Consider the following 14575-nt stretch of genomic DNA (forward strand, 5'->3'; position numbering starts at 1 on the left):
TGTAAATAATTTTTGGGGTTCAAAAATCATATTTGTGGTTGCCAAACATTTTTATGGTTGCCAAACATTTTTATGGTTGCAAAGTCGTTGGTTTGGTTGCAAATCATTTTGTGGTTGCAAATCATTTTTCTGGCTGCCATTTATTTTTTGGGTTGAAAATCATTTTTGAGTTTGCAAAATAATTTTCTGGGTTGCAAATTCATTTTTGTGCTTGCCAATCATTTTTGAGGTTGCAAAATCACAAAAGTGTTTGCCAATAATTTTTTGTGTTGCAGAATAATTTTTCAAACATCCATCCATTTCCTACCGCTTGTCCCTCTCGGGGTCGCGTGGAGTGTCTTAGCTGCATTTTTTTGCTTGCAAATCATATTTTAGGTAGTAAAATAATTTTTTGGTTGCAAATAATTTTTGTGGTTGCAATCTAATTTTTTGGGTTGCAAAATTATTTTTTGGGTTGCATATTCATGTTTGTGGTTGTCAATCATTTTTCTGGTTGCCAATCATTTTTTTGGTTGCAAAATCGTTGGTTTGGTTGCAAATAATTTTTTTAGGTTGCAAAATCATTTATTTTTGTGGTTGCCAATCATTTTTCTGGCTGCCATTTATTTTTTGGGTTGCAAATCATTTTTGAGTTTGCAAAATAATTGTTTGGGTTGCAAATTCCTTTTTGTGGTTGCCAATCATTTTTGAGGTTGCAAAACCACATTTGTGGTTGCCAATCATTTTTTGTGTTGCAAAATAATTTTCATCCATCCATCCATTTTATACCGCTTGTCCCTCTCGGCGTCGCGTGGGGTGCTGGAGGCTATCTCAGCTGCATTTTTTGGGTTGCAAAATTATTTTTTGGTTGCAAATCATTTTTTGGGTTGTATAATTATTTTTTGGTTGCAAATAATTTTTGCGGTTGAAAATAATTTTTTGGGTTGTAAAATAATTTTTGTGGTTGCAGTATAATTTTTGGGGTTGCAAAATAATTTTTTGGGGTTGCAAATTCATGTTTGTGGTTGCCAATCATTTTTGGGGTTGCAAAATCATATTTGTGGTTGCCAAACATTTTTTTGGGTTGCACAATCATTTTTGTGGTTGCCAATCATTTTTCTGGCTGCCATTTATTTTTTGGGTTGCAAATCATTTTTGAGTTTGCAAAATAATTGTTTGGGTTGCAAATTAATTTTTGTGGTTGCCAATCATTTTTGAGGTTGCAAAATCACATTTGTGGTTGCCAATCATTTTTTGTGTTGCAAAATAATTTCTCATCCATCCATCCATTTTATACCGCTTGTCCCTCTCGGCGTCGCGTGGGGTGTTGGAGCCTATCTCAGCTGCATTTTTTGGGTTGTAAAATAATTTTTTGGTTGCAAATAATTTTTTGGGTTGTAAAAAAATGTTTTGGGTTGTATAATTATTTTTTGGTTGCAAATAATTTTTGCGGTTGAAAATAATTTTTTGGGTTGTAAAATAATTTTTTGGTTGCAAATCATTTTTGTGGTTGCAAATCATTAATTTGGTTGCATAATAACTATTGTGGTTGCAAAATCTTTTTTGGAGTTGCCAAATAATTGTTGTGGTTGCCAATCATTTTTTTTGGGTTGCAAAATAGTTTTTGTGGTTGCAAATAATTTTTCTGGCTGTCAATCACTGTTATGGTTGCAAAATAATTTTTTGGGTTGCACAATCATTTTTGTGGATGCCAATCATTTGTTTTGGTTGCAAAATAATTGTTGTGGTTGCAAATCGTTTTTGTGGTTGTAAAATCATTTTTTGGTTGCAAATCATTTGTGTGGTTGCAAAATATTTTTTTGGGTTGCAAATTGATTTTTGTGGTTGTCAATAATTTTTGGGGTTCAAAAATCATATTTGTGGTTGCCAAACATTTTTATGGTTGCCAAACATTTTTATGGTTGCAAAATTGTTGGTTAGGTTGAAAACATTTTTTTTGGGTTGCACAATTATTTTTGTGGTTGCAAATCATTTTTCTGGCGGCTGCCATTTATTTTTTGGGTTGCAAATTCATTTTTGTGGTTGCCAATAATTTTTGACGTTGCAAAATCACATTTGTGGTTGCCAATCATTTTTTGTGTTGCAAAATAATTTTCATCCATCCATCCATTTTATACCGCTTGTCCCTCTCGGCGTTGCGTGGGGTGCTGGAGCCTATCTCAGCTGCATTTTTTGGGTTGTAAAATTATTTTTTGGTTGCAAATAATTTTTGCGGTTGAAAATAATTTTTTGGGTTGTAAAATAATTTTTGTGGTTGCAGTATAATTTTTGGGGTTGCAAAATAATTTTTTGGGGTTGCAAATTCATGTTTGTGGTTGCCAATCATTTTTGGGGTTGCAAAATCATATTTGTGGTTGCCAAACATTTTTTTGGGTTGCACAATCATTTTTCTGGCTGCCATTCATTTTTTGGGTCGCACAACCACTTATGTGGTTGCCAATCATTTATTCTAGTTGCAAAATCAGTTTTTTGTGGTTGCAAAATCATATTTTTGGAATTCGCCCATATTTGGTAGAAGCCCCACCCTTATGTCACGCCATCATCTGAGACTGACCAATAAAAAAGGGGTGTGACATAATGTCCCGGAGACCCAGCCTACAAGATTGAAGTTTGTAACCAAAAAGGAACCCAAAATATTTTTTTGCAACCAAAAACATGATCGGCAACCAAAACTTTTATTTTTTTGTTAGAATTTTTGGTTACAGATCAATTTTTTTTGGTGGCATAAAAAGACACATTTCTCCATCATTGTTATGTAAAGTATATGATAATAAATATGAAATCATAATAAATTGACTGTCAAAAATAATTATATTAGCCATAATTTTTCTCCAAGGTTTTTCATAGTCATTCACATCGACGTCCCACTGGGGTGAGTTTTTCCTTGCCCGTATGTGGGCTCTGTACCGAGGATGTCGTTGTGGCTTGTGCAGCCCTTTGAGACACTTGTGATTTAGGGCTATATAAATAAACATTGATTGATTGATTGCTTATATTGTACATTTGTATATACATTAACTTTAAAAAAAAAAAAATATATATATATATATGTATATATATATATATTTTATTTTTTTAAAAGCCTGAAAATTTGTATTGATTTATGCATTATTTATATTGTATTTGGATAATAAGGAAATATTCCATAAATTAAAAAAAATGGAATGTTCAATAAACTCAATTCGTTGGCCTTTGTTTTGTGTGAAGTCAGCTGACCTTTCTCACAGTCTTTTCCAGTGTGTCCTGCTCTGCAAACACAATTGTAGTTCCCTCTCCTGTCGCTCCGGCACTCGCCTCGGCTCCCGCAGGGATGCAGCACGCAGGGGTCGTCCACTAGGGGGCGGCACAGGCAAAGACTTGCTCCTGAAGCGCAGTTCCTCCCAAGGACTTGTGAACCCCGCTGAACTTGCAACTCACACATTTGGCAGCGGTCCCCGAAGAAGCCGTCCTTGCAGGCGCACACGTAGGACCCCCTGGAGCCCCGACACACACCTCCGTTTAGGCAGGGGTTGGACTCGCAGCGGTCCTGCTCTGCACACAAGCGACCACAGTTGGGAAAAGTAGCACACATGTTGGTCCTGGCTGCTCAGCACAACAAGTCAACAATAATGTAATAATAATAGTGACAAATGGCCCCTTAATTAGGGAACACGCCACAGTCGACATATGCAAATGAGCCACGCAGCCAAACTCGAAGCTAAAAACGTTAGCATACTAATGTTAGCATTATAGCATTAGGACAGTCAGCATATTTTCAAGAGGCGCCAAGTATCAAAATCAATGATTTTTCGGTTTAAACCAATAAATACAGACAAAATGCTAGCATACACTGTTAGCATACTAAGGTAAGCATGCTAACATAAGAGAAGTTAGCATGCTTCTATGATGGCGTTAAGTATCAAAAGCCATGATTTTTCGGTTTATACCAATATAAACAAAATGCTAGCATACAACGTTGGCATGCTAATGTAAGCATGCTAACGTAAGAGAAGTTAGCATGCTTCTATGATGGCGTTAAGTATCAAAAGCCATGATTTTCAGGTCCAAACGAATACATTTTAAACAAATTGCTAGCATAAAACGTTAGCATGCTAATGTTAACATACTAATGTTAGCATGATAACATAGGAAAAGGTAGAGTACTTCTAAGATGGCGAACATGCTGCAAAGCAACAGTGAACGGGTGCTTGCTATAAAAATAAACTACCATGCCGTGTACACCACACATAATAAAATAAACAACCATGCAGTGTACACCACACATAATAAAATAAACTACCATGCAGTGTACACCACACATAATAAAATAAACTACCATGCAGTGTACACCACACATAATAAAGTGATAAAATAAACTACCATGCCGTGTACACCACACATAATAAAATAAACTACCATGCAGTGAACACCACACATTATAGTGATAAATTAAACTTCCATATAGTGTACACCACACATAATAAAATAAACTACCATGCAGTGTACACCACACATAATAAAGTGATAAAATAAACTACCATGCAGTGTACACCACACATAATAAAATAAACTACCATGCAGTGAACACCACACATAATAAAGTGATAAATTAAACTTCCATATAGTGTACACCACACATAATAAAATAAACTACCATGCAGTGTACACCACACATAATAAAATAAACTACCATGCCGTGTACACCACACATATTAAAATGATAAAAAAAACTTCCATGGACACCACACATAATAAAGTGATAAAATAAACTATCATGCCGTGTACACCACACATAATAAAGTGATAAAATAAACTACCATGCAGTGTACACCACACATAATAAAATAAACTACCATGCAGTGTACACCACACATGATAAAACAAACTACCATGCAGTGTACACCACACATAATAAAGTGATAAATTAAACTTCCATGCAGTGTACACCACACATGATAAAATAAACTACCATGCAGTGTACACCACACATAATAAAGTGATAAAATAAACTACCATGCAGTGTACACCACACATGATAAAATAAACTACCATGCAGCGTACACCACACATTATACAATAAACTACCATGCAGCGTACACCACACATAATAAAATAAACTACCATGCAGCGTACACACACATAATAAAATAAACTACCATGCCGTGTACACCACACATTATACAATAAACTACCATGCAGCGTACACCACACACATAATAAAATTAACTACCATGTAGCATACACCACACATAATAAAATAAACTACCATGCAGTGTACACCACACATATTAATATGATAAAATAAACTTCCATGGACACCACACATAATAAAGTGATAAAATAAACTACCATGCAGTGTACACCACACATAATAAAGTGATAAAATAAACTACCATGCAGTGTACACCACACATGATAAAATAAACTACCATGCAGTGTACACCACACATTATACAATAAACTACCATGCAGCGTACACCACACATAATAAAATAAACTACCATGCAGCGTACACCACACATAATAAAATAAACGACCATGCAGCGTACACCACACATAATAAAATAAACTACCATGCAGTGTACACCACACATATTAAAATGATAAAATAAACTTCCATGGACACCACACATAATAAAGTGATAAAATAAACTAGCGTGCAGCGTACACCACACATAATAAAGTGATAACATAAACTACCATGCAGTGTACACCACAAATAATAAAATAAACTACCATGCAGTGTACACCACACATAATAAAGTGATAAATTAAACTCCCATACAGTGTACACCACACATAATAAAATAAACTACCATGCAGTGTACACCACACATAATAAAATAAACTACCATGCAGTGTACACCACACATTATAAAATAAACTACCATGCAGTGTACACCACAAATAATAAAATAAACTACCATGCAGTGTACACCACACATAATAAAGTGATAAATTAAACTCCCATACAGTGTACACCACACATAATAAAATAAACTACCATGCAGTGTACACCACACATAATAAAATAAACTACCATGCAGTGTACACCACACATTATAAAATAAACTACCATGCAGTGTACACCACAAATAGTAAAATAAACTACCATGCAGTGTACACCACACATAATAAAGTGATAAATTAAACTACCATACAGTGTACACCACACATAATAAAATAAACTACCATGCCGTGTACACCACACATAATAAAGTGATAAATTAAACTCCCATACAGTGTACACCACACATAATAAAATAAACTACCATGCAGTGTACACCACACATAATAAAATAAACTACCATGCAGTGTACACCACACATTATAAAATAAACTACCATGCAGTGTACACCACAAATAATAAAATAAACTACCATGCAGTGTGCACCACACATAATAAAGTGATAAATTAAACTACCATACAGTGTACACCACACATAATAAAATAAACTACCATGCAGTGTACACCACACATAATAAAGTGATAAATTAAACTCCCATACAGTGTACACCACACATAATAAAATAAACTACCATGCAGTGTACACCACACATAATAAAATAAACTACCATGCAGTGTACACCACACATTATAAAATAAACTACCATGCAGTGTACACCACAAATAATAAAATAAACTACCATGCGGTGTACACCACACATAATAAAGTGATAAGTTAAACTCCCATACAGTGTACACTACACATAATAAAACAAACTACCAATATGACCATCTAATAGAAAATACATTTTGACGTAATGTAAACACAAATGACAAACTGTCACGCTCCCCCCACAAGTACACACAACAACAACAACACACCAACAGCTGTTTAAGCATCACAACTTCACACTGTCTGAAATGTTTGTGACGTTTCATCCGTGCATTATAGTCCAAAGAAGAAGAAGCTGTTGTATTGTGCATACACACGCTACATTACTATGTCAACAATTCATACGACCTTTTCAAATGTAAACTTTGATCTTTTTCAATGGATCTCAATGACTTTGTCAAGTTTTGTCAGCGGACTGACGGCGGGGTGGGCGTGTCCACCCTCTGTATGAATTATAAATAGCTGCACCTTTCTGGCAGTCGTGTCCTCTGATGCCCGGCGGACAGTAACACAAGTAGGAGCCCAGCAGGTTCTCACACGTTCCACCGTTCTTGCAGGGGTCTGACACGCACTCGTCCACGTCTGGAGGAGGGCAGAGGAAACCTTTCTTTAGTCCATGGAGACCTTGCGCAATATATTTTTAACATGTAAAATCATATTTTTTTATTTATTTAAAAAAAGTTCAATGCTGCTAAATTTCCTTTACTTTGACTCATTTTCTAGTCGGCACATAGTCCATGCCAATGTTACATTTGCATGTGCATAAAAACGGCTCCCAAACAAACGGCTCACAAGTGGGAATCGGTTCTTATCGTCCACATTAAAGAGCTGTTCAAAAGACTCGATTCGTTCATATCTCTGCTGTCATCGTCAGGTGAGCTATGAAGTGTCTAGACCAGGGGTCACCAACGCGGTGCCCGCGGGCACCAGGTAGCCCGTAAGGACCAGATGAGTAGCCCGCTGGCCTGTTCTAAAAATAGCTCAAATAGCAGCACTTACCAGTGAGCTGACTCTATTTTTTAAATTGTATTTATTTACTAGCAAGCTGGTCTCGCTTTGCCCGACATTTTTAATTCTAAGAGAGACAAAACTCAAATAGAATTTGAAAATCCAAGAAAATATTTTAAAGACTTGGTCTTCACTTGTTTAAATAAATTCATTATTTGTTTTACTTTGCTTCTTATAACTTTCAGAAAGACAATTTTAGAGAAAAAATACAACCTTAAAAATGATTTTAGGATTTTTAAACACATATACCTTTTTACCTTTTAAATTCCTTCCTCTTCTTTCCTGACAATTCTGACAATGTTCAAGAAATTTTTTTTTTTTATTATTGTAAAGAATAATAAATACATTTTAATTTAATTCTTCATTTTAGCTTCTGTTTTTTCGACAAAGAATATTTGTGAAATATTTCTTCAAACTTATTATGATTAAAATTCAAAAAAAATATTCTGGCAAATCTAGAAAATCTGTAGAATCAAATTTTAATCTTATTTCAAAGTCTTTTGAATTTCTTTTAAAAATGTTGTTCTGGAAAATCTAGAAGAAATAATGATTTGTCTTTTTTAGAAATATACCTTGGTCCAATTTGTTATATATTCTAACAAAGTGTAGATTGGATTTTAACATGTCATCAAAATTCTAAAATTAATCTTAATCAGGAAAAATTACTAATGATGTTCCATAAATTCTTTTTTTTTAATTTTTTCAAAAAGATTCGAATTAGCTAGTTTTTCTCTTCTTTTTTTCGGTTGAATTTTGAATTTTAAAGAGTCAAAATTGAACATAAACTATGTTTCAAAATTGAATTGTAATTTTTTTCGTGTTTTCTCCTCTTTTAAACCGTTCAATTAAGTGAAAATATAATTAATTATTAATAATAACATAGAGTTAAAGGTAAATTGAGCAAATTGGCTATTTCTGGCAATTTATTTAAGTGTGTATCAAACTGGTAGCCCTTCGCATTAATCAGTACCCAAGAAGTAGCTCTTGCTTTCAAAAAGGTTGGTGACCCCTGGTCTAGAAGCTCACCTGTCTGACATTGTGTGCCTCTGAAGCCGTCCTCACACTCACACAGGTAAGACGCCTCCAGGTCGTGACACGTGCCGCCATTCACGCACGGCTGTGACACACACTCGTTCATCTCTACGGCGACAAAGTACTCAACAGTCTTTGTCATCACTGGATAGTGTGTGTGTGTGTGTGTGTGTGTGTGTGTGTGTGTGTGTGTGTGTGTGTGTGTGTGTGTGTGTGCTCACCCTCACAGACGGGTGGCTGACTCCAGTCTCCTTGGACTCCACAGATGCTGTGAGTGGCTCTGGGCACGGCCACAAAGCCCGCCTGGCACATGTAAACCGCCACCGAGCCGGACGTGGTGGAGGAGAAGTGGACCTCGGCGTGCTTCACCTGCGGAGGTGTCCCACAGCCCACCTCTGAAAGGGAGAGGCAGGCGTGTATATATACATATATATAAACACACATATATTAGGCAAGGGGTCACCAACCTTTCTGAAAGCAAGAGCTACTTCTTGGGTAGTGATTAATGCGAAGGGCTACCAGTTTGATACACACTTAAATAAATTGCCAGAATTAGCCAATTTGCTCAATTTACCTTTAACTCTATGTTATTATTAATAATTAATGATATTTACACTTAATTGAACGGTTTAAAAGAGGAGAAAACACGAAAAAAATTACGATAAAATTTTGAAACATAGTTTATCTTCAATTTCGACTTTTTAAAATTCAAAATTCAACCGAAAAAAAGAAGAGAAAAACTTGAAAAAAGAATTTATGGAACATCATCAGTAATTTTTCATGATTAAGATTAATTTTAGAATTTTGATGACATGTTTTAAATAGGTTAAAATCCAATCTACACTGTGTTAGAATATATAACAAATTGGACCAAGCTATATTTCTAAAAAAGACAAATCATTATTTCTTCTAGATTTTCCAGAACAAAAATTTTAAAATAAATTCAAAAGACTTTGAAATACGATTTAAATTTGATTCTACAGATTTTCTAGATTTGCCAGAATAATATTTTTGAATTTTAATCATAATAAGTTTGAAGAAATATTTCACAAATATTCTTCGTCGAAAAAACAGAAGCTAAAATGAAGAATTAAATTAACATTTATTTATTATTCTTTACAATAAAAAATAAAACATTTACTTGAACATTGATTTAAATTGTCAGGAAAGAAGAGGAAGGAATTTAAAAGGTAAAAAGGTATATGTGTTTAAAAATCCTAAAATCATTTTTAAGGTTGTGTTTTTTCTCTAAAATTGTCTTTCTGAAAGTTATAAGAACCAAAGTAAAAAAGTCATGAATTTATTTAAACAAGTGAAGACCAAGTCTTTAAAATATTTTCTTGGATTTTCAAATTCTATTTGAGTTTTGTCTCTCTTAGAATTAAAAATGTCGAGCAAAGCGAGACCAGCTTGCTAGTAAATAAATAAAATTTAAAAAATAGAGTCAGCTCACTGGTAAGTGCTGCTATTTGAGCTATTTTTAGAACAGGCCAGCGGGCTACTCATCTGGTCCTTACGGGCTACCTGGTGCCCGCGGGCACCGCATTGGTGACCCCTGTATTAGGCTGACCATATTCTGAAATCCCAAAAAGAGGACACATATATGCGTGCCAAGGCCGGGGCTAGGTGAAAATTTGCCAATGATACACGAACTTGATTTATAAATAATATATTTTTTTAAATAAAGCATTTTTTCTCCTCTGTTAACAGCAGTGTTGGCGCTAGGAATTTTCAAAATGGGGTCCCACAGTAAATTTTTGAGGTCCCACTTTTTTGTAAGCGTTTTGAAAACAAATGACAAATGTATGCATTATCCGGTTATATCTCACATTCAATGTTGTGTTTTGGAAAAAGGTTGTCATAAAAGTTACTTCATTCATTAAAAAAGATAATAGAAAAGAAAACAAATGTGTATACATATGTAAATGTATTCAGTTATAAACATTCATTCACTTTCTTCTTTCCTTCATGGATCTAAACTTTACCGCTGCTGCTAGTTTTTTCTATGTTTTTATTGAATAAGTTGTAGGTGTATTTATTTCAGTATAAAAGTGTAAAAAGGGTTTTGCTTGGGTCATGAAATGATGATAATGGTGTGCCAGGGCATACATACATTTTATATTTAACGCTTAAATCTCTGGAGTCTACATCAACTTCAGATCTATTCCTCATTTCAAAATGTTTAAGTTTTTTTTATGTTGTTTTTTTTTTGTTTGTTTGTTTTCCGCCCTTTTTTGTCAAACAAAACTATGTTTTTTATGGCAAACACACAAAATATGCAAAATCTTCCACCAAAAATATTTTTCAAAGTGGAATATTTGATGTGAAGTAATGGGAACCTTGGATAGGTCAATAATTCATAATAACATTGATTTTGATTCAATATTATGTTTTGAGCAATGACCGTTTGAAAGAAAAAAAAAAACAGCTTTGTTTTATTAGTCAACATTGCAACTTTTTCTAAATTACATTTCACCGTTAAGCTTTTTTATTTCACTTTTGTTATGTTTTTGTTTATTTTAATAGTATTTTTAGAATGTGCCGTGGGCCTTTAAAATATTATCTGTGGGCCACAAATGGTAAAAAATTTAAAAAAAAAAAAGTATAATCTGCGTCCTTTCTGATTTCAATGCGTTAAAAAGACAGAAAAAGTGCGTTAACGCCAACACTGCTTGACAGTATAACAAAATAAGTCACACTTATATTCTGTAACATTCACAGTTTTGGAAAAAAAAGTGCAGAGGTAGAAATATTCAAAATAACCTCTTGTATATAATGTAAACATAAATAATGCCTCAAAACAAGTTAATTAAATGTAAACAAAAAACAGCAGACGAGCTCTCGCCCTGCACAGCTGTTTTGTGCTTTGTAGTGCCGATATGGGCTTGTAGATCGTTGGCCCTGTCACGCCAATTTCTTCCCCCTACAAAAACCTTCCCCCCCCCCATTTACTTCCGGGGCTGCATCCAATAAAGTCACAAAGTTGCCGGGGGTCCTTAACCGGCACGCGACTGTCCTGTTTCGCGCCTGTACAAAAAAAAAACAATAATCGATTTCTTCAGATTCCAGCAGCTGTCAAAGACGAAGTATCCTTGAAGCGACGGGCAGTCAAAGCCGAAGTGCTATCAATCGCTGTCAATGACGTAAGAGGAAACATGACCACGGAAGTAAATGGGGGGGAGATTTTTGTATGGGGAAGAAATTTGGCGTGACAGCCTCTTTATTTGCCACAGATACATACGTTCCTGCTTTGCACACAGTGCATTCTGCTTCCCATGTGTCACGGCCAGGACCAAAACACAAATACTTTTCCCGCAAATCGTCCGTGAAGTTGCATTTACATTTCGGCATTTCTTGTTCTCATGTCTCTCTCCACTCACTAGCTCTCTCGCTCTGTGTCTCTGCCCCTCCCTCACGAATGTTGCTACGTGCGCGCACCTTCAGTTTTTTTTAAACCCCTTCTTAACTTAACTCTGTACGTACATTGAAAATACACGCAACCCTAATTCAAAATGCCGGACATTTGAGGCAAATTAAGAAACCCCGCCCGGACACCCCCTGCAAAATAGGACATGTCCGGGGAAAAGACGACGTATGGTCAGCCTAACATATATACTGTACATTTTTTTGGTCCATATATTCCTACTTTTTAAGACATTATTGCGTGTAAAAAAAGGCACAGAAGAGTTTATTCTATTTTTTTTTTATCCGAGGGCACATCATTTGTTGCTAGGCAGAATAGACAGGACTTGATTTGTTCCATTATGGTCATTTGGATGTAAAACACGCGGCGTCAGAAAGAAGAACAGCCACTATACATCAACACATTGTTTTGTTCATGTAAATATTGTTTTGTACTATATTGTGTACACATTCTAAACTGTAATGCAGTTTTTGTTGTATTTTCATTTTGATTGATGTCAGCCATTTTGGGCCAAAGTGTTCTTTATTTTATTTTATTTTTTACTTCCTCTTATAACACAGTATCTACTGAAATTTTTTATGTATAAAACATCATTGTTTAGCAAAATGTACCATGTGTATGTTCAATTGTACAGGTTGCTATTCACTTATTTTGAAGCGTTTTTCCCCCATTTTTTTTGTATGTTTCATGGTTTAAATTCAAATTAAAGTATACCAATGCTAAAATACTTGTCTCAAATGTTAGGTATATGTAGCTATGTATGTATTAATGTCAATTTGTGAGGGAGATTCTGTTTCCAGAATGAATGTAAATACATTTACAAGAAAAAACAGCTGCATAAGATTTTTGTTTTTTTGGTCATTCCTATTTTTATACATTTATGGCTCTAAAAAAACAAACAGCAGGATATTTTGCGTAGAACTTTTAATCTAATGTCCACAATGGCATTGTCTATGCAAAGAAAAAAAGAGTAGTGCCCAGACGCGGGAAAGAAAATCACTTTGTAGACACTTTTTCCTGGTTCACCTTTTGGCCTATATCAGGGGTTCGGCAACCCAAAATGTTGAAAGAGCCATATTGGAGTGTGTCATGAGATATAAATTAAAATAAGAGGACCTAAAGGAAACTAAATGAGCTCAAATATAGCTACAAATGAGGCATAATGATGCAATATGTACATACAGCTAGGCTAAATAGCATGTTAGCATCGATTAGCTTGCAGTCATGCAGTGACCAAATATGTCTGATTAGCACTCCACACAAGTCAATAACATCAACAAAACTCACCTTTGTGCATTCACGCACGACGTTAAAAGTTTGGGGGACAAAATGAGACGAGAAGTGGCATAAAACGAGATGAAAAAATGAGATGAGAAGTGGCATAAAACACGTCCTAGAAAGTAAACAAACTAAGGTGAGTTCAAGGACCGCCAAAATTAGTAGGACAAAACGGCGCTCGCCAAATACTCGAATCAGTGAAGCATGTTTAATATAAACAGTAGGGCTGTGGGAAAAAGTCCATTCTAATTCGAATCGCGATTCTCACGTTGTGCGATTCAGAATCGATTCTCATTTTTAAAAAAACGATTTAAAAATGTTTTTAAATTTTTTTTTATAAATTTAATTATTATTTTATTTTTTTTAATTAATCAATCCAACAAAACAATACACAGCAATACCATAACAATGCAATCCAATTCCAAAACCAAACCCGACCCAGCAACACTCAGAACTGCAATAAACAGAGCAATTGAGAGGAGACACAAACACCACACAGAACAAACCAAAAGCAGTGAAACAAAAATGAATATTATCAACAACAGTATCAACATTAGTTACAATTTCAACATAGCAGTGATTAAAAATCCCTCATTGACATTATCATTAGACATTTATAATTTAAAAAAAAAAGAACAATAGTGTCACAGTGGCTTACACTTGCATCGCATCTCATAAGCTTGACAACACACTGTGTCCAATATTTTCACAAAGATAAAATAAGTCCTATTTTTGGTTCATTTAATAGTTCAAACAAATTTACATTATTGCAATCAGTTGATAAAACATTGTCCTTTACAATTATAAAAGCTTTTTACAAAAATCTACTCCTCTGCTTGCATGTCAGCAGACTGGGGTAGATCCTGCTGAAATCTATGCATTGAATGAATAGACAATCCTTTTGAATCGGGAAAATATCGTTTTTGAATCGAGAATCGCGTTGAATCGAAAAAAATATCGATTTTGTATCGAATCGTGACCCCAAGAATCGATATTGAATCGAATCGTGGGACAGCCAAAGATTCGCAGCCCTAATAAACAGTGTACTTTATAACAATTAGGGAGGTTTATGTCATGTTTGTCCTCCCACAGAAACAATATTAACACAAAAAAATATATACTTTTCCCCTCATCTTTTTCCATTTTTCATACATTTTTGAAAAAGCTCCAGAGAGCCACAAAGGCGGCGCTAAAGAGCCGCAAGCGGCTCTAGAGCCGCGGGTTGCCGACCCCC

The 14575-nt window shown here is 34.9% G+C and overlaps 1 protein-coding gene across 1 annotated transcript in view; it reads right to left on the reverse strand.

The window, feature by feature from the left end:
* The window catches only part of sned1 (sushi, nidogen and EGF-like domains 1), a 127099-nt gene that overhangs the window by 33695 nt on the left and 78829 nt on the right, over positions 1–14575 (reverse strand). The window contains 5 exon segments of the mRNA XM_062038678.1: positions 3217–3333; positions 3418–3531; positions 7068–7181; positions 8634–8747; positions 8861–9034. Coding sequence (XP_061894662.1) covers positions 3217–3333; positions 3418–3531; positions 7068–7181; positions 8634–8747; positions 8861–9034 — 633 coding nt within the window.

Source organism: Entelurus aequoreus, linkage group LG27 (assembly GCF_033978785.1).
Source record: "Entelurus aequoreus isolate RoL-2023_Sb linkage group LG27, RoL_Eaeq_v1.1, whole genome shotgun sequence".
NCBI classification, from domain to species: domain Eukaryota; kingdom Metazoa; phylum Chordata; class Actinopteri; order Syngnathiformes; family Syngnathidae; genus Entelurus; species Entelurus aequoreus.